Source organism: Marmota flaviventris, chromosome 1 (assembly GCF_047511675.1).
Source record: "Marmota flaviventris isolate mMarFla1 chromosome 1, mMarFla1.hap1, whole genome shotgun sequence".
Classification (NCBI taxonomy): domain Eukaryota; kingdom Metazoa; phylum Chordata; class Mammalia; order Rodentia; family Sciuridae; genus Marmota; species Marmota flaviventris.
Genome location: NC_092498.1, coordinates 213,170,877 through 213,192,982, shown reverse-complemented (window position 1 = coordinate 213,192,982; position 22,106 = coordinate 213,170,877). Strand labels below are relative to the sequence as shown.

The following is a 22,106-nucleotide window of genomic DNA, read 5'->3' as shown; positions in this document are numbered from 1 at the left end:
CTGTGCTGTTCTGAATAAAGAGGCTCCCGCTGTTTCAAACTTCACAAGTTGCTTGTCGCCCCTCCCCCCCTCCCACTTTGCACAGCCCAGCCAGACTGCGGCACAAGTTATGTTCAAAATCAAATGGCTTTACCATATAGCTTACAAACACAGGGTTTCGCTCAGTTGTCCTCAACTCTTCAAAAGAATGAGTGATAATCTCCTACTTTCTCACATTTATAGTGTCTCTACAGTATGAAACTTCACAAAATGAGACTTCACAAATTGCATTAGTTCAGAAAAAGTCTTGCAGAGATTCCCTTACTCCTTACATTTATATATTGTCCCCTGTGTGAATTTTCACGTCTTTGAAAGTAGGCTGGACAAATAAAGGCTTTCCCACATTCCTTACATTCATATGTTTCTCTCCAGTATAGCTTCTCACATGTCTCCCAAAGGATGAGGGAGAACTGAAAGCTCTTCCACACTCCAGACATTCAAAGGGTTTTTCTCCTGTGTGCATTCTTGCATGTATAGTAAGGTATGAAGGATGTCGAAATGCCTTCCCACATTCCTTACATTCATAGGGTTTTCCCTCAGTGTGGGTTCTCATGTGGATATTAAGAGCTGAGAAACAAATAAAGGCTTTCCCGCATTTTTTACATTTATAAGGTTTCTCTCCAGTGTGAGTTCTTCTATGTACTGTAAGATAGGAAGAACTTATGAAGGCTTTCCCACATTCCTTACATTCATAAGGTTTCTCTCCAGTGTGAGTTCTTCTATGTACTGTAAGATAGGAAGAACTAATGAAGGCTTTCCCACATTCCTCACACATATAAGGCTTTTCTCCACTGTGAGTTCTTAGGTGTTCAGTGAGGGATGAGGAACGACTAAAGGCCTTCCCACACTCCTTACATTCATATTGCACCTTACCATTGTGATCTCTCACATGTGCTTTAAAGGATGAGGGACAACTGAAGGCCTTCCCACATTCCTTACATTTATACAGTTCCTCTCTGGTGTGTGTCCTCACATGTACATTGAGATTTGAGGATTCACTGAAGGCCTTCCCACACTCTTTACATTCATAAGGTTTCTCTCCTGTGTGAATTCTTATATGTCTTATAAGATGAGAGGAACAGCTAAAGGCCTTCCCACATTCCTTACATTCATATGGCTTATATCCACTATGAATTCTTTTGTGTTTGGAGAGTGATGAGGAACAACTAAAGGCCTTCCCACATTCCTCACATTCATAGGGCTTATCTCCACTGTGAATTCTTTTGTGTTCTGTGAGGTGGAAAGAACTACTGAAGGTTTTCCCACATTCCTTACATTCATACTTTGCCTTTTCACTATGAATTTTCATATGTGCTCTGAACAGGGAGGAACAACTGAAGGCCTTTATACATTCCTTACATTCATATGGTTTTTCTTCAGTAGGAGTTTTCATATGCTTCTTAAAACCACCAAGAAAATGGAAGGCTTTCCCACATTCCTTACACTGATAGGGTTTGTTTCCAGCATGAGATCTGGTGTGATTCTTAAGCGATGAATGCAACAGGAAGGACTTTCCACACTCATAGCATTCAAAGGATTTGACTTCAGTAGTTCTCTGGAGCATAAGATTTGAAATTTGTCCACATTGATTTTCTTCATTGTATTCACAGATGTTCTCTACCACATGACTTTTAAAAATAAAAGACAGATTATTAGTAAAAAAAAATTTACCATTTTCAGTAAATATGTATGCTTTCTGCCCCATCAATTTATAAGCTAAAAGTTCTCAAGAACGCTCTTCCACAGCCAACATTGTCACTGAGCTTTTGACTTGTATGATTTTTCTGATAAATCTGTCAAACCAATCTATGTGTCAAACCTTCAATATCTCATTATCATTTGTAGGAAAAACTATCTAGACAAAATTCTTTGTGAAAGTACAATTTTTTTTTTTATTTTGAATTTGAATCTTTATTTCTTTTTTTAAATTTATTTTTTATTTGCATGTATTCCATTAGTTATACATGATACCAGAATGCATTTTCATACATCATACATTAATGGAGTATAATTTCTCATTCTTCTGGTTATATAGGATGTTGAGTTACACTGGTCATGTAATCATATATGCACATGGGATAATAATGTCCAATTAATACTACTATTATTCCCACACCCCCTCCCTTCCCCTCACTCCCCTCTGTCTAATCCAAAGTACCTCTATTCTTCTCAATTCCCCCCTATTGTAAATTAGCATCCACCTATCAGAGAAAACACTTCGCCTTTTGTTCTTTGCACCAGCTTCATCCATTTACTGGCAAATGCCATGATTTCATTCTTATGAAAGCATAATTTTTGACCTAGGTTTATGTAGAAAATATGTTTCTTTTTAAGAAATATTTTTTAGATATAAATGCATGCAATATCTTTATTTCGTTTATTCATTTTTATGTGATGCTGAGGATCAAACCCAGTCCTCACACGTGGGAGGCAAGCACTCTGTCTGCCACTGAGCCACAACCCCAGCCCCAAAATATATTTCTTAAATCTCAAAATTGTTTCCTGATGCACTACCTTCTCTTATATGAAGGGCACTCACCTTAAACCTTTCTCATGGCTTTTGTTCCAATCATCCACACCATGGAAGTCCTGGTTATCATGTGAAATAGATGAGCAGGAACCATTTCTTTTGAATCTCACTATTTTCTGGTCATTGGATATTATTTCTCCATTGTTATCTTGAAGAGCAACTAATTCCTTAGTATTAAGTAGAGACTCAAAACCTGAAACAAAAAAATAAAACAAAATAAAGTTACCTATGAGCAAAAAACTTTGAGCAGTGCAGCTGTTTCAGGACTTCATTATTAATAGGCACAAGGGTCAAAAGTAAAACAGTTCACTAAAAAATATTTCCATGAAACCATAGTATGGTAACATTACCATAGTACACATGCTTGTAATCCCAGCTACTTGGGAGGCTGAGGTAGGAGGATCACAAGTTCAAGGACAGCCTCAACAACTTAGACCCAGTCTCAAAATTAAAAAGGGTATGGGATATAGCTCAGTGGTAAAGCACTCCTGGGTTCCCCAGTGCTGAAAAATAAAAAAATAGTTCTATGAAGAATGAAAGTGATGGTAACATGACCAGTAGAAATTATTGAGACCAGAGACATAAAAAATTGGGCTTCATATGAATCAAAATGCATTCTGCTATCATGTATAACAAAGTAGAACAAATAAATAAATAATTTTTTTAAAAAAAAATAGAAAGTTTATGTTAAAATTTTTCTGTTAACTTGATATTTCATATTAGTATAGAAAATATTTTAAAAATTTTGATTAATAATTTTTTAACAATTAGTAGGAGAGGAAAACAGAAAGGATCAAATACACATACCAAAAACAAACTTTAAAAAAGCAAATATGGAGATCTTTGCCAAGAACAAGGAAAGTATGAGAGGACAGATAAACAGTCAAAATAGTCCTCTGAGGCATCTGTGGATAATGAGCCTCCTCAGACAAAACAAACTTTTGCTTTATTTCTATTTTATTTTTTTCTCCTCCCAGGCCAGTTTCTCCCAGGGATTCTTGCCTTCCTGGTGCTGCTCCGTACAGATGCCCTGGATAAGTTCTGTCTTTACTGTCTGCAGTTCCTCCTCTTGTTCCCACTGGGAGATCAGATTGGGTTTGAGTAGTGGGTACCCTGCACATGAGGAAAGGAATATCATGAGGGAAAGCAATGAAGAATCACAAATATCTTTCCATAAGATTGGGTCAAACTTTGGTCTTCTGATACTCTAAATATAGAGAAGGATGAGTTTAAGGGAAACAAAATGTCAAATCCATTGAAGAAAAAAAAAAGGCAAAGGAAGGAGGGAGAGGAAAGAAGAAAGAAAAGAAAAATAGAGAAGATAAAAGAAAAAGCAGAGATGTGGGGGAAAGGCAGCCTCTAATGTGAAGAACTGATCTGAATCAGACATGGTGACACAAGCCTATAATCCCAGGGTGGGATTGGGAGGCTGGAGGATCATGAAGTCAAGGCCAACCTCAGCAATTTAGCAAGATCCTGTTTCACAGCAAAGAAAAACAAAATTTTAAAGGATTGGGGATGTAGCTCTTGGTAAAGTGCCCCTAGGTGTTCAATTCTCAGCACAGAAAGACAAAGAAAAAAACACTGATCTGGGCTGGAATTGTAGTTCAGTGGTAGAGCACCTGCCTAGCATGTGCAAGGTGCTGAGATTGATCCTCAGCACCACATAAAAATAAATAAAATAAAGGTCTAAAAAATTATTAAAAAAAAAAAAAGAAAGATTGACCTAAATTCACAGTGGAACCTCAATATTATTATAAGCTGATCTGACACAACCAGAATATTTTTTATTTACTTTTAATATTCTTTTAGTTATTGTTGGACACAGTACCTTTATTTTATCAGGTTGAACACGGTTTCACCAAAAGTCATGTCCAAATATATCAATGAAACAGAGTAGAGAGCACAGATACAGATCTACGTAAGTTGGTCCTCTATATCTGTGAATTCAACAACCATGGATAGAACATACAATAGGAAAAAATTACAACTGTATTAAACATGTATTTTTTTGTGCTTATGTCCAAATCAATACAGTACAAAAGTAATTATGAATAAGATAGGATAGATAGTAAAACAGAAAGACAATTAAGAAAATGCACTCCCCCATACCAAAAAAAAGAGAGACAGAGACTTTAAATGAAGAGGCTATTTCACAAAACTAACCTATAGAAAACATTCCAAATATTACAGCCAACTTCTTTGTCCCAGGTGGCAGGAAAAAGGAGGTAGAGCCGACCTGAGTGAAGACTAAAGACTCAAGGCCTAACTAATCAGAATGTCATAGACCAAACCAAGAGCCTTGGCACTTTTCCAATACTTGTTTAGCATAGGTGTTGACCAATAGTATTGGCACTTTTTGGAGACATGATTAGCATAGATACTGACCAACACCCTTAGTATCTTTCCAAGACCTGATTAGCACAGATATTGATGAATGCCTCATCCAGTAGCTATTTAAGTCCCTAGACTAGTACACTTAAGTGGAAACCTACTCTCAGGTTCCCCTCTCAGCCCCAGAGAGTTCTGCTTCTTTTCTTTTCAGTTATAGAAATACTACATCTTCACTCTTGCCTTCTGTTGTCTATGGATTTGTCTTCAAATTTGTGAATACGAACCTGGAAAAAAAAATGGCAGCCAGCTGCTGAGGTCTGCCATTGAGAGCTACAACACACTGCTCAGTAATAGTGAAGAAGAGTCACTCTGACCCATGGAGCTGACCAGACAGGCATTTCCCTGCTGTGATTAGTTGCAATACTAAAATGGGCTCTCTTAGCCACAGAGGCATGTAACTTATGCAGACCTAGAGACCAGCAGAGTGGAGAATCTGGTTTCATTTCAAACTCCAGTTTCAATTACATAGCACTTACATTTTGTCAGGCACTAAACATAATCAAGAGATGATGTAAAGTATATGAGAGCTTAGGCTGTATACCAGGGAATTTTAATTAAGAGATTTTGACCATCCACAGATGTAAGTCTCTGGGAAGATACTAGTATCAAATCCCTACAGACCAACCAAGAACTATGTAGTCAACTGACCTTTGACAAAGAATTGACAGCAACACAATAGAGAAAAGATAGCCTTTTCCACAAATGCTGTTAGAACACTGGACATACCCACATAAAATAATGAATCTATGCCCTTCACAAACATTAATTTAAAATGGATCATAGATCTAAATGTAAAACATAAAACTAGATAAATTGTACAAGATAGAAGGAGAAAATCTAGATGACTTTGGATTTGGCTATTACTTTTTTGATACTATATCAAAGGTATGATCGATGAGAAAGAGATTGATACAATACACCCCATTAAAATTAAAATTCCAGCTCTGTGAAACATAATATCTAGAGAAAGAAAAGATAAGCTATGCCTAAAAGAAGACATTTGCAAGAAATTTCTCTGGTAAGAGGATGTTTCACAGAGATATATCTGATAAGAAACTATTTTCCAGTTCTTTACACAAAGAATGCTTTAAAAAAAAATTATTTCTTAGTTGCACACAATACCTTTTTATACTTATTTATTTTTAATGTGGTTCTGGAGATCGAATCAGGGCCTCACACATGTGAAGCGAGCGTTCTACCACTGAGCAACAACCCCAGCCCAGAATGCTTTTTTTTTTTTTTTTTTTTTACATATTTTTATTAGTGTATTATGACATACATAATATTGCAATTCATTTTGACACAACCATACATGCATGGAATTAATGTGCTCCATTTCAATTCCCAGTACTTCTTTCCTTTCCCTCCTCCCTTCCCCTCTCCCCTTCCTCTCCTCTACTGGTCTTCCTTCTATTTACATATTGTTTTAATTCCTGCTTTATAGATACACACAATAGTGAAAGTCACTGTGGTATATTCCTATATGTGCACAGCACGATTTGGCCAGGTGCACTTTGCAGTCCCCTCTTTCCCTCTTCCTGCTTCCTTCCCATCTGCCCCGTACCTATCCTACCCTTTTGATTTTCATGGGCTCCCTCTGCCTGTTTCCCTCTTATTTTGCTCAGGCTTCCACACATAAGAGAAAACATTGGACGCTTGGCTTTCTGAATATGAGTTATTTCACTTAATATGATATTTTCCATTTCCATCCATTTACCAGCAAATGCCATAATTTCATTCTTCTTTATAATAGAATAAAAACCCATGTGTCAAATGCTGCTGCCTCTGATTCTACTGCTGCCAGCCTGAGGTCACCTGGAGGTCTTCTTTCTGGGCTGCTGCAGAAGCCAATGCTGTGCCCAGAGGTCTCTTTTCTGGAAACTGCCTGGTTACCCCTGATTCGATTCTGATGCTACCTCCATGGTTGCTGCCACTGAACCGGAAGTCTCCTGTTACTCAACCACCACCTGCACCACTACCGCCATTGCTGTTGCCTCTGATTTCCCTACTGCTAGACTGAGATCACCAGGAGGTGTTCTTTCTGGGTGCTGCTGACACAGAAAAAACTATGGATGCAACTGAAGCCCACATTGCTGCTATCACCTGGTGACATTGCCCTCACAGCTGCAGTTGTAACTGCCAATGCAGCCACCACTACTGCTGCTACCACAGCCTAGAGGACTGCTGCAGGGGAGATTCCAGGTTTGATTGCATGTGGCTGCACCCATTTTGGGATACCAGCCAGGGCCTGGGACCTGGGTGCCAGCAGGTTTACCACCACAAGGCCCTCTGTCTGGGGACTCCAATCAGGACCTGCAGGTCCAGTGTTGGGGTACCTGTGGGTGTGGAGGACCCTGGGGTCTTCCTGCTGAGAGTGCTAGTGGCCTGGGTATTGCTGCTGCATCTCTTGCTGTTGCTCGTTTGCATGAGTGTATTCCTGGTGGTCTCTCTGCAATTAGGAGCAGCATTGAGGTCTTGGGACTACAAATGGCAGAGCCTGAGGTATTTGAAATCCAGGTTTGTAGGCTAGAGACTAGGTTTGCAAGGGCTGATCTGGGTTTGTTGATCCCGAGAGATGTCAGAGTCAGAGCTGAGAAACTGTTGAACACTGACAGAGACAGTTCGACTTTCCAGCAAGATTTATTTTATTTTTTGATTCACTAATCTCTCTACCATATTTGGAACAGGATGCTTTTTATGCTATTTTCTTTCCAACTTCTCTCTAATCAACAGCCAATCTCTGTTGGCTCCTCTTCCACTCTTCTTGTGAATTTTTACTTCTAGCTTCTCTCTTCCTCCCTCACCAATATTACATACTACAATACTCTGTTCTCTCATCCACCCTTTGAAATTGTAAACCATTTTAACAAAATTTCTGTTTATACTATAGATAGTTATTAAATTCATCATTTTGGTTTAATGCCAGAAAGCAGTAGTTGCCTTAGTGGGAGCTATTAGATTTAAGGCTACATATTATATGCTGAGTAATATTGATATTGGTCTCACCATTAAAGGTGAGGCTCTGGAAACCTTCAGACACCTAGACACTATAAGTCTACAGGGTAGATTTTATGCTGCCTTAGATCCATACTTCTAGATGGGAAAACACACTAACAACATGAAAAAAAAAAAAAAAAAAACAAGGAAATAAAGAGCCCCAAGCTTCAACAACAGAAGCTGCTGATAACACAGTAGAAAAAATGTCCAAGAAGGAGTTCAGATTGCATACAGTTAAATTGATATGTGAAATAAAGGGCAGTATGAGGAGTGAAATCAAAGAACATACAGGAAGTGAAGGACTATTTCAATAAAGAGTTAGAGATCATTAAAAAAAAAAAAAAACAGAAATCCTTAAAATGAAGGAATCAGTAAACCAAATTATAAATTCAATAAAAAGCATCACCAACAGAGTAGATCACTTGGAAGACAGAACCTCAGACAATGAAGAAAAAATATATAATCTTAAAAGTAGAGTTGCCCATGAAGAGAAGATGGTAAGAAACCATGAACAGAACATCCAAGAATTATGGGATAACATGAAAAGACCAGATTTAAGAGTAATTGGATAGATGAAGGAGCAGAGATACAAACCAAAGGAATGCATAATTTTTAAATGGTATAATAATAAACAATTGCCCAATCTAAAGAATGGAATGGAAAAATCAAATACAAGAGGCTTGTAGGACCCCCAAATGTACAAAATTACAGCAGACCCACACCAAGACACATTATGCTAGAATGACTAACACAGAGAATACAGATAAAATCTTAAAGGCATGAGAGAAAAAAATCAAATTACATATAGAGGTAAACCAATTCAGATCTCAACTGATTTTTCAGCCCAGAATCTCAAAGCTAGGAGGTCCTGGAATAACATATTTCAAGCTCTGAAAGAAAATGGATGCCAACCAATAATTTTATATCCAACAAAATTAAGTTTCAGATTTGAATATGAAATTAACACATTCCATAATAAACAAAAATTAAAAGAATTCACAATTGGTAAGTCTATATTACAGCGCATTCTCAACAAAATATTCCATGAGGATGAAGTGGGGAAAAAAAAAAAAAGTGAAAACCAGCAAAGGGAGGATCTACACTAAAAATTACTCAACCAAATGAGAATCTAAGACAAATCAAAAACCAGAAAAAAATCAAAATGATAGGGAATACAAAATCAGATCACAATAATAACCTCAAATCTTAATGGCCTAAACTCATCTATCAAAAGACATAGACTGGCAGATTTTATTAAAAAGCAAGACCTAACAATATGCTGTCTTCAAGAGACTCACCTCATGAGCAAAGACATCCACAGGCTGAAGGTAAAAAGATGGGGAAAACCTTATCACTCAAATGGATTGTATAAACAAGCAGAGGTTTCCATTCTCATCTCAGATAAGTAGACTTCAAACCAAAGTTAATCAGAAGAAATTATATATACTTCCCTTAAGAGGACATTTCATACCTCTTAAGGAAAGTATATATAAGAAGGATATAACAATTACAAATATTCATGCCCCAAACAATGGAGCATCTATGTACATCAAACAAATGCTTTTCAATTACAAGAGTCAAATAGACCACAATACAGTAATACTGGGTGACCTTAACATACCTCTCTCACTATGGGACAGATCTTCCAAAACAAAAACTAAATAAGGAAACTATAGAACTAAATAATACAATCAATAATTTAGACTTAACAGACATATATAGAATATTTCATCCATCAAGGAGCTAATATACTTTCTTCTCAGCAGCATATGGCTCCTTCTCTAAAACAGACTACAGCATAAAAAAAAAAAAAAAAAACAGAGATAATATCTTGCACTCTATGAGACCACATGGAATGAAATTAGAAATCAACAATAAGATAAAAATAGAAGTAACAAATGGAGACGAAATAATACACAATTGAATGATGATGTATAGTAGAAGAAATCAAGAATGAAATAAAAATTCTTAGAGGTAAATGAGAACACTGATAGTCATATCAAAATCTCTGAAACACTATGAAGACAGTACTCAGAGGAAAGTTTATTGCATGGAGTCCATGCATTAAAAGAATGAAAAGTCAACAAATAAATCACCTAACACTACATCTCAAAGCCCTAGGAAAAGAAAAACGAATCAACACCAAAAGCAGTAGAAGACAGGAAATAATTAAAATCAGAGCTGAAATTAATGAAATTGAAACAATTGGAAAAACTGAGAAAACATAAAGTTGGTTCTTTGAAAAAAATAAATAAAATAGGTAAAACCCTGGCCATGCTAAGAGAAAACTCCAAATTACTAAAATACAAGATGAAGAAGGAAATATCACTATGGACAAATCTGAAATACAGAAGATAATTACAAACTATTTTGAAAATGTATACTCTAATAAAATAGAAGATATTAAAGATATCAACAAACTTCTAACGATATGTGACCTACCCAAACTGAATGATGAGGCCATACATGCTTTAAATAGATCAATTTTCAAGTAATAAAATAGAAAACACCATCAAAAGCCTACTAACCAAGAAAAGCCCAGACCAGATGGACTCTCAGCTGAGTTCTACAAGACTTTCAAACAAGAATAAATACTAATACTCTTCAAAGTATTCCATGAAATAGATAAGGAGGGAACCCTTCCAAACTCATTCTATGAGGCCAATATCACCCTGATACCAAAACCAGACAAAGACACATCAAGGAAAGAAAACTTCAGACCAATATCCCTGATGAACATAGATGTAAAAGTTCTCAATAAAATTCTGGCAAATCACATACAAAAACATATTCAAAAGATAGTGCACCACGATCAAGTGGGATTCATCCAAGAGATGCAAGGTTTGTTCCATATACAGAAACCAATAAATGTAATTCATTATATTAATATACTTAAAAACAAGAATCATATGATCATCTCAATAGATGCAGAAAAAGCATTTGACAAAATACAGCACACTTTCATGCTCAAAACACTAGAAAAACTAGAGATAGTACGAACATATGTCAACATTGTAAAAGCTATATATGCTAAACCCAAGGCCAGCATCATTCTAAATGGAGAAAAACTGAAAGCATTCCCACTAAAAACTGGAGCAAGACAAGGATGTCCTCTTTCACCACTTCTATTCAATATCATCCTTGAAACTCCAGCCAGACCAATTAGATAAAAGAAAGAAATTAAAGAAATACAAATAGATAAAGAAGAACTATCACTATTTGTTGATGGCATGATTCTATATCTAGAAGATCAAAGAAATTTACTAGAAAAAATCTAGAATAAGTGAATTCAGCAAAGCAGCAGGATATAAAATCAACACCCATAAGTCACACATATTCCTATACATCATCAATGAATACACTGAAAGAGAAATTAGGAAAACTAACCTATTCACAATAGCCACCCCCCCCAAAAAAAAAAAAAAAAAAAAACAAACTGGGAATCAATCTAACAAAAGACATCTACCATGAAAACTATAGAACACTAAAGAAAGAAACTGAAGAAAATTTCAGCAGATGAAAAGATCTTCCATGCTCCTAGACAGGCAGAATTAATATTGTCAAAATGGCCTTACTACCAAAAGCATTATTCAGATTCAATGTAATTCCTATTAAAATCCCAATGACATTCTTCATAAAAATAGAAAAAACAATCATGAAATTTATTTGGAAAAATAAGAGACCCAGAATAGCTAAAGCAATCACTAGCAAGAAAAGTGAAGCAGGTGGCATCACAATACCAGATCTTAAACTATACTACACAGCTATAGTAACAAAAAACAGCAGGGTATTGGCACCAAAATAGACTTGTATCAACCAATGATACAGAATAGAGGACACAGAGACAAACCCACATAAATACAGTTATCTCCTACTAGACAAGAATGCTAAAAACAATCCCTGGAGAAAAGATAGCCTATTCAACAAATGGTATGGCAAAAACTGGAAATCCATATGTAGCAAAATGAAATTAAACCTCTATCTCTCACCCTGTGCAAAAAATCAACTCAAAGTACATAAAAAACTTAGGCACTAGAACAGAGACCCTATGCCTAATAGAAGAAAAAAGTAGGCCCCAATATTCACCAGATTGGATTAGAATCTAACTTCCTTAACAAGACTTCTAAAATGCAAGAAGCAAAGTCAAAATAATCAATAAATGGGATGGATTCAAATTTAAAAGCTTCTTCTCTCAAAGTAAACAATTAATAACGTGAAGAGAGAGCCTACAGATTGGGAGAAAATCTTTACCACATGCAACTCCAATAAAGCATTAATCTCTACAATATATAAAGAACTCAAAAAACTTGACACCAAAAAAACAAACAACCCAATCAATAAATGGGCTAAGGAACTGAATACACACTTCACAGAAGAAGAAATACAATCAATTAACAATTTGCATTTCTTCTTTTTTTTTTTAACAAATAATCTTTTTTTTTAATATATTTATTTTATTTCTTTATTTTTATGTGATGCTGAGGATCGAAACCAGGGCCTCGCACGTGCTAGGTGAGCTCTCTACTGCTGAACCACAATCCCAGCCCACAGTTCTTCTTTTAAAAAATCTGTTTAGTCCCTTTTGCCCATTTCTTGACTGGGTTATTTGGTTTTTGTTTGCTTTGGGTTTTTTGTTTGTTTGTTTATTTTGTTCTGCTGTTGAATTTTTTTGTTCCTTGTATATTCTGGATGTTAATCCCCTGTCAGAGGAGTAGGTGGAAAAGATTTTCTCTCATCCTGAAGGCTATCTCTTTGCACTTAATCATTTCTTTTGCTGCATTATACAATAATAAGAGAACAAAAAAATACCATAAAAATATAGCCAAAGACCTAAACAAACACTTAAACAAATACAGACAAATGGCAAGTAAAAAAGTAAAAGTACACTCCGCATCCTAAAATCATCCAGGAAAAACAAAACAGTGACACACCTCTACACGCCTTTATGAACAGCCAAAATCCAGAACATTGACAATGCCAAATATTGGCAAAAATGTAGAGAAACTGGAACTCTTATTCATTCTTGATGGGAATGCAAAATGGTACAGCTACTTATGAAGACAATCTGGTGGTTTCTTATAAAATTAAAAATACGCTTACCATGGGGCTGGGGCTAGCGCTCGACTAGCACATGTGAGGCGCTGGGTTCAATACTCAGCACCACATAAAAATAAATAAAGATATTGTGTCCATCTAAAAAATAAATATTAAAAAAAAACCTCTTCTTACCATATGATCCAGCAATTAAATTGTGTCCCTTGGTATTCATCCAAGGAGTCAAAACTGCACACAAAAGGCTACCCATGTTTATGAGAGCATAATTCATACTTGTCAAAACCTGAAAGCATCCAAGATGCCCTTTAGTAAACGGGATGATAAATAAACTATGGCACATCTATACTACATAATGTTATTCAACAGTAAAAGAAAAATCATAAAAAGACATGAACGAAACTTAAATGCACATTACCGAGTGAAATAGGCCATCTGAACAAGCTACATACGATATAAATTCCAACTTTATGACATTCCACAAAAGATAAAAAATATACAGATGATATGAAGACCAGTGGCTGCCAAAGGGTTGAGAGAGAGTAAGGGATTAAAAAGTGAGAGCACAGAAAATTTTTAGGGGAATAAAACTACTCTATATATTACTATGATGGTACATGTCATTGTACATTTGCCCAAAGCCATACAATGTACAACACCACAAATGAACCTTAATATAGGCTATGGACTCTAGTGAATGATGAAGATGTGTCAATGTACGTTCATCATTTGTAAACTAAACATGGACCATTCTGGTGGAAGATGTTCATAGTGAAAGAGGCTGTCTGTGTTGTGAGGATAGTAGTTGTTAGAAATCTCTCTACCTTCCACTTAATTTTGCTTTCAAACTGAAACTGCTCTAAAAATTAAAGCTTGTTACTCTGGGGCATGGTGGTGCACACCTATAACTCCAGCTATTCAGGAGGCTGAGGCAGAAGATCCCAAATTTGAAGCCAACTTGGGCAACTTAGCAAGGCCTTTTCTCAAAATAAAAAAGAGCTGGGGATTTAGCTGAATGGTAGAGAGCCCCTAGGTTAAATTTTCACTACCACATAAATACACACATACATACATACATATGTGCATATGTACAAATGTACATACACATACATTTTTTTAAAGCCTATTTTGAAAATGTTCACCCATACTCAGAATGTTGCCTTATATGGAAACAAGGTCTTTGTCAATATAGTAAAATTAAGATGAGGTTATTCTGGATTAATATGGACCCTAAATCCAATGACTGATGTCCCTATATGGACAAAGATTAGAAACAGGTACACAGGGAAGGTAATGGTGGAGGCAGAGACTGGAGTGATACATCTATAAACAAAAAGGACTGCCAGCAACCAACAGAAGCTAGAAAGAGACAGGGAGGGACTTTTTCCTTAGAGCCTTTAGAAAGAATATAGCTCTGCTGACACCTGGTTTCACACTCCCAGATGCCAGAAATATGAAAGAATAAAAATTTCTATCTTTTTACCCAACAGTTTATGGTACTTGTTCATAGAGAGCCTAAGTAACCAATATAATCTACCCCATAGACTCATCTCTGAATCATCCAAAAAGCACAAATTCTCGAATAGGTACTTCCTAACAGCCTCTTACTAAGATGCCCCTCGACTCCCCATGGGTATGTTCTCCCATGACTGCAAAATAAACCCCGCTTGTTTAACTTCCAGGTGTGCTCCTGGTGGTCTCTGGGTAAAGGGCATTCACAGCAGTAGAATCTTCAAAGGTCTCAAATCACAAACTCTCCCTGTGCCCCAGAGAAGCCCCTCAATCCCCACACATTCAATACTTAATAAGCCTCAAGACTTTCAACCACAAAACGAAAAGAAAAAAAACAGGTTTAATATGCCCATGTTCATTTTCATGAAGAAGCCTCCAGATCTTAAGCACCCTGTGGTCAGTGACCACGTTTGTCTTATTTACCAAGTACTCCCACTCCTCAGCACAGATCCTGGAATAAGGTCAACTAGTAGATAAAATTGTTTTCGAAACCACTACATGAACCAATATTGCCAATCTTACCTAGTGAGACCAGGTTCTGGAAGGTTTCCAGCATCACATCTCTGTAGAGGCTCCTCTGAGCAAGATCCAGCAAAGCCCACTCCTGCTGGGTAAAGTCCACAGCCACATCCTCAAAGGTCACCGAGTCCTAAAAGATGCCACAAATTCTGTTCAGAAAGGTACAATTCCTCCAGTGTGTGTGAGATGATGGGTGAGGCTGACAGCACTGGGGACCTGAGAATCAATTCAGGGGAGGTTCAGAAGATTCTGTGGACTCCCCAAGTCTATGGCAGGACTCCGTCAGCAGATCTCTTTCCCATTCTACACACACATACTTAATGACTGAACAAATCCTGTCTAAAAGCCAAAATACTTCTAAAATACTACATTAGTCTCTTTGCAGTTGATGGTAATGAAATAAGAAAAGAAAAAATCAAAGTTATTTTCCTTCGAACCTGCACAGAACACTGGATATTAGGTATGTGGGTAATTTTCCACAAACATCAAGCAGTTCTCCAACAGACACTAGCTAGGTTTCCTGTTATTCAATAACATTCTTACACTATCTACATGGACAGCTTCATCCCACAGGTTGAGGGCTCAGTCCCACAAAACTTCCCCATACTTCAAACAACATAACAACTAGTACATTGTCATTTATACTTCTGACCAAATGGCTACATCTCAGGGTCCCCACTGTACCTTCCTTGAGTTGGGTAATATGCTGGGATGGCTTACAGAATCTCAGCAAACACTTCCTTGTGCTTATGGTTTGTTATAAATACAAAGAACTATCCAAATAAAGAAATATATATGGCATAGCAGGGTAGGAAAAGCTGCAGAACTTCCATGCCTATTGGGGTGCCTCGTACCAGGAACCTCTACATATTCAGCTATACAGAAGCTCCCTAAATTCATTCTTTTTGGGTTCTCACAGAGGCTTTACTAGAAAGCATGACTGATTTAAATTAGCAATTTAAATAATCAATTTAACCTTCAGTACCTCTCAACTTCAAGGTTAGGGGATAGGGCTGAAGAGTCAAGCATACCTTAGTTCTTCTGTACCAGCACTCATCCTGAGGCTATCTGTCCTGGTCACTAGTCATCATACAAAGCTACTCTTATCATTCCAGACATCTGAAGGCTTTTAGGAACTCAATGCCAGGATATGGGACCAAGACCACATATTGGATAATATCATATTATTCCTTATTCAGAAATTCTTCCTTATTCAAGAATAACTTCACCTGCTACTTTATTCCTATTAAGGCATTGAGCACAACATCAAACTCAGGTTTAAATCTTGATGAGGTTTTAATGAATGAAAACACAGAGAGTGAATGGGAACTTTTCCTTTTTTCCCCCCCTCACAATCCTGAGAGGCCCAAGAGCCTGCACATCTTTCAAGTCAGGCCCACAGCTGGCTCTGTTTTATAATACTGTGGCCTGGGCTCACCAAACTATGGCATATGCGGTTACTCTAGCCTATCACCTACTTATGTAAGTAAAGTTTTATTGCAATACAATAAAACATTTTTTTATGTTCCTCTATGAATATTTTTTGTATAAAAATGACAATTTCCTTGTAATAGAAATTCTATGACCTTCAAAACCTAATACTTACCATGTGATCCAAAAAAAAAAAAAGCAGCAGATTGCTAACCTGTGCTCTAAAATAGCAGCAGGATATCAAATGAAATAGAAATATTCTTTTAGAGCATTATACCTTTTACTTACCTGCATCATACTTTTCTGTAACCCAACACTTATTCTTTCTTCCTCCATGTCACCTTCATAAAGAAAAGTAAGACACTGAGAAGTTATAGGTAAGACAGAAGCTGACATGGGAATCCAACCCTCCAGAGAATTCCCATACTCATGAGCCTGGATATTGTAGCACATCAATTACCAGTGACAACTCAAAACACATACCTTGACTCCCAAGTAAATACAAACTGAACTTGTGTGAAACTGGAACAATCCTTTCTCCCCTAGAGATACAAAACAACACTCTTATCCTTGTCAATGATACAAAAGAGGCTAATAGTAACATTTCATTAGTAAATTAACTCACATTTTAAGAATATCTGGCTGTCCATTTCCCCATAACAAAAAGCATAAAATGTATCAAGTGGTGCCTTCAACCCTAAGAATATATATTCCCTGACTCATATCTAAGAAAGCACTAATTTATTTAAACACTAGGCTTCTTGGGGCTCCTTGACCAACATTTTTACTTGTTTACCATTTTACAGGATAATAGGCATTACTACAAAGCCCTGAACACTGCTGTCATCCCAACCCCACCCAATGGGCTCCAAAAAACCTAATTTCTGAGAAACAGAATCAAGCTATTTGTTATGGTTTGAATCTGGGATGTCTTTCAAAGCCTCGTGTGTTGAAGGCTTGGTCTCCAGTGCTGTAGTGTTCAGAGTTTGGGCTTGGGGGAAGCGATTGGATTATAAGGGGTCTGACTTCATTGGTGGATTAATCCATTTTATAGATTAAGAGTCTGAATGGACTACTGGGAGGTAACAGGAACTATAAGAGGTAGAATCTAGAAGAGATGAGAAAGAGGAAAATGAAGAAGTAGTAGAGGTGGTGGAGGTGGTGGTGGTGGTGGATGGTGATAGTATTGGTAGAAGAGGAGGAGGAGGAGGAGGAAGAAGAAAATTTCATGGTATCCAGTCATTAAAAGAATCATATTTAAAACATGCACAAGGAAACAGAAGTTGCAAATTGTTTTACAGAATGTTTCACAAAATAAGTAGGAAATTCATAATTCCAGTGTACAGAGGGAAGGTAATTTCCTACTTCCAACACCAGAAGCGTACATCTAAAAAATATGCCAGATCACATACAAAGTACAAATAATACAAAAGTATTGGTAACAGTTGAGAAATGAACAATAAGTATAAATCATAATTTAAGTTCATTTCATCCTAGGAATGATGGATGCTTAAAAACTGAATCACTAAAAAAATAAAAAAGAAAAAAAGAATAAAACTGAATCACTGGGACTCAGTGGTATGGTGCCTTACTAGCGCTGAGTCCTTGGATTCAATCCCAGCACCACAAGAATAAAATAAACAAAAATTGAATCACTGATTAATGAAATTCACAGTACTCATAGAAAGGTTATTTGACATATTCCCTTAGACACAAAGAAATGACTAATCTATTTCAGTGTACATTGCTAATAATAATTTAGGCCATTAGAAAGGAAAAGATTTTATAGGTTAAAAAATGCAAACATTCTATTTAACAGTGAAATACTGATTAATTTTCTCTGAAATCAGGAACAAGGCAAGAATGAAAATTATATGCTAATCTCCATTCAGCTGGGAGTCCTGGCAAGTACAGTAATTAGAAACAAACAAAAAAAAAAAAAATGGAAAACACAAAGATTTAGGAGAAAAAAAAAAATTCAAACCGGCACATTTTCTGTGCAAAATTTGAAGAATCTAAAAACAAATGACCAAGGTTTTTTTTTTTTTTTTTTTTTTTTTTTTTTCCTCCCTGCATTTTGCAGTACTAGGGATTGAAGCCAGGGGCACTCTACCACTGAAGTACACCCCCAGTCCTTCTAATTTTTTGTGTAGGGCCTGCCTAAATTGCTCAGGCTGCCCTTGAACTTGGGATCAAGTTCTACCTCAGCCCCGAGTAGCTGGGATTACAGGCGTACACCACCGCGCCAGGCTAAAATGTATCACTTTATTAAGGATGAAATGCACTTGCCCAGGAGGCGGGTTAACATTATTTTAAAATCAGCTCCCTCTTGTGTATCTGAATGCAAAGTGTCAAAAATGCCCCAGGCCCCGGGGGAACTCTCAGACCCGCGCTAGACAGTGCGCCAGGCCCAGGGGCAGCGGGGCCGAGCTCACCCCACGCGGGGTGTGTGCAGACCAGCAGACCCGCAGGAGGCTCCGGACCCGGGACCCCGACACAGGCGAGGCCTCTGCTCTCCGCAGGGAGAGGCCGCGGGGCTCTCCAGTTGGGGCCTGCAGGAGACGCGTCCGCCGCTGGCGCAGCGCGGAGTCCCCGATGCAGTCACCGGGACGAGCGCGGCGCAGGCGGAGCCGATGGGGCTCTGGGCCGCGCGGCTGAAGGGGGCCCCGGGGACGGCGGACGAGCGGAAGCCAGCCTTCCGCCTCCCGCGACCCATACGTGGATGGCGCCGGGCGGGACTGATAGGATGCGGCGGCGGAGGACAGGAAGCCAGCCTTCCGCCTCCCGCGGCGATACCTGGATGGCGCGGGGCGGGACGGATAAAATGCGGCGGCGGAGGAGAGGAAGCCAGCCTTCTGCCTCCATCGGCCAATACCTGGATGGCGTGGGCCCGGACTGATAGGATGCGGACTGAGGCAAGAATATATCTCAGATGCGGACTGCAGCATAAAGTGTCATGGCGGCCACAGGCACACAATGAGCTACCTTGCGCATGCGCAGACGCGCTCTTCTACCGCCCGCTACCCCCCCTCCTCATTCTGAGAAACGCTCTGCGTCAGGGGCGGGGCTTCGGGAGCTGGGCGTGGCGTGGAGCGTCCGCTCAGTCCATCAGCGAACTGAATGTGCTAATTTTCCCTGGGTTTGTAGGTAAAAAGAGAACCAGAACCGTGGGCGAGGCTGGGGAGGGACCAGGTTGGGCCGGCCTAGTGGACTCAGGTGAGACCACATCAAGGGGCGTGACTTTTAATATTCCAGAGGTTGGGTCTAAGATGGGACCTGGTTGCCAAGGGAGACCCCTGGAAATTCCTAGAGGCGGGGCTAAGGTTAGAGCCTGTCACACAGGTTCCCTGAAGCCCAGGAGTAGGATGCTCATCAAATGCGTTAATACCCTTGCTAGAGCCCTGTCCACAGGCCATCATACTCTGAATCTACCAACCTGTACGATAAACTCTTTTCCATTGATTCAGTCCTTTAGGTCTTTACTTTTCCCTTCATTGTTTTATTGACTATTCCTCTGCTACAGGAAAGCTATTGAAAAGTATTTAATTAGGTCCTTCTATCTGGAAACCTTGCTGAACTTTAATATCTGTAAGTTCGTTAGTTTGGACTTAAATATAAATAATATTTCCTGTGCATTTTTGTTATTATAATATTCATAAGTCATTTATTTTTCTTCTTGTTTGTGCAGGGCCTCCTAACTATAAGTCAGATAAGAAATAAGGTATTCATTTCTTGGTTAATAATAATCACCAAGGTTCCCATGTTAGCTGTAGTTTGTGGCTTTTATCAAGTCCTGTTTTGAATCTGCTTTGTGAAGACATTTTATCAGTAGTTTTGATAAATATTATACAATGTATATGAAACTATTAAGTTCATAATAGTTGACTCCAACTTGATTTATGATGTCATGTCTGTAAGAAACAGACTCTCCTGTCCAAACCTAAAGAATAGATTAAGAAACAAAAGGTATAGCCAAAAGAAGCAAGGAATGTGAATTTCCTGTCCCCCAAGGCCAGGTAGGGCTGAAGGCAGATTGCTTTTTAGCAAAGAAAGCATGTGGAGAATCAGTACAGTGAAGTCATTTTATAGAATTATTCTCTTAACCTTGTGTTCCCACCATCTTCATCTATTTGTCCCCTCATACCTTACATCTAAATCTGTCTGTCCTCTTGATATAGGACAGATGTGTCTGGACACCAGAAATCAGGTTTATTTTAGCTGCAGCAGTCCAGAGGAGGCTAATGCCTAAAAAGCTTTGGAGCCTGAATCTGAAAATTCTTTTAGATTTATACTCAGCGGGGTGGTTACATGTCACTGGGTGGGTACATAACAGTTACTGTTTATCCCACATTTTTAGGCTAGACAGAGGTTTCACAAATTTTGTCTGCAAACCTGGCATTTATAAGAAAGAGGAAGCTACAAACCACAGAAATTTTTGCTGATATCCTACTGACATCCTTTGTAAAATTTTTCTGATAAGAAAAGAAGCTTAATTATGCCAACGGTCTTTTGGATGGGGGTAACTGGTCTGCTTCACCCTTACAAAGCAGTAAAGATTTTTTTTTTCAATGCTAGGGATCAGACCAATGTGTTGCACATGTTAGGCAAGTGTTCTACCACTAAGCTATACCCCTAGCCCCAGAACAAATTTTATTTAGGGCAACTGCAGGAGGGGAGTAGAGACCTCAGTATAGAACTGGACTCAATTCTGAATACAGCATAGATAAGTGGAAATTTATAAGCCAAGGAACATGGTGGTGGTTCTAGGTAGACATGAGCAGTGGGAACATGGTGTTTAAAGGGTTAATTCTCTATGTAAGTGAAGAATATGGAAAACAACATCTCCCTTGAAAAGGGAAATGACAACCCCCAGGGCTGAGGGAGGACAATGGGTCCTGGGAGAGAAAAGGCAAACAAAGTGCCTTGTGCTCTCTCTGGTCTTTCCTCCTTTCCCAGTATCCTGGAGGGGAAGGCAAACAAATGGGCTCTGGGCTCTGGATTATTATCCCAGTAACAAAGAGTTTCAAGCTTTTACAACTGTTTTCCTGAGTTGGATTTTTAACCTGCACAACTAGTTTCCTGACTGTCCAGCCAACATGTCCCAAGTCTCTCATGATTAAGTCACATGAAATCTTCTGCTATGATTAATTCTCATTAAGATCTATAAAAAACAGACCTCTCTTTTAACCAGTCACCATTTTGTCCCCTGAAAATGTGCCATTCCACTACTACTTGATAAAGACAGCTTGCTGAGCTGAGGTCCACTCCTGTTTTCAGTTATTTTTGCTTACATGAGCCTACATGCTAACTCTCAGCATGTCTTTCTTTGAAACAATTCACACAAGGCCATTCTAACTCAGCTGTGTTTTAAAAATAATAACAGTATTTGGGCTGGGGTTGTGGCTCAGTGGTAAAGCTCTTGCCTAGCATGTGTGAGGCACTGGGTTCAATTCTCAGCCCCACATAAAAATAAACATGAAAAATACAATCTGTTAATAAATGATAACAGTATTTACAATCCTTGAATAAGGAGCTTATTGTTTTCAGGATGTTCTGGTCCTTGTACTGATAGGCTATGATTCTGCCTATCCTGGGAACAGAGGGTTTTTAAAGAGGTGATTCAAAGGCTACT

General features: G+C 38.2%; 1 protein-coding gene across 1 annotated transcript; it reads right to left on the bottom strand.

Moving 5' to 3' along the window:
- Positions 1-74: 74 nt before the first annotated feature.
- On the bottom strand, positions 75-19,431 carry LOC114082209 (zinc finger protein 699-like). The gene is given in 7 exon segments (XM_071603040.1): positions 75-400; positions 403-1,667; positions 2,579-2,762; positions 3,572-3,682; positions 15,047-15,173; positions 16,763-16,815; positions 19,271-19,431. Coding segments are annotated over 6 exon segments (1,866 nt in total). The 5' UTR covers positions 16,811-16,815; positions 19,271-19,431; the 3' UTR covers positions 75-269.
- Between the last annotated feature and the right edge of the window lie 2,675 nt (positions 19,432-22,106).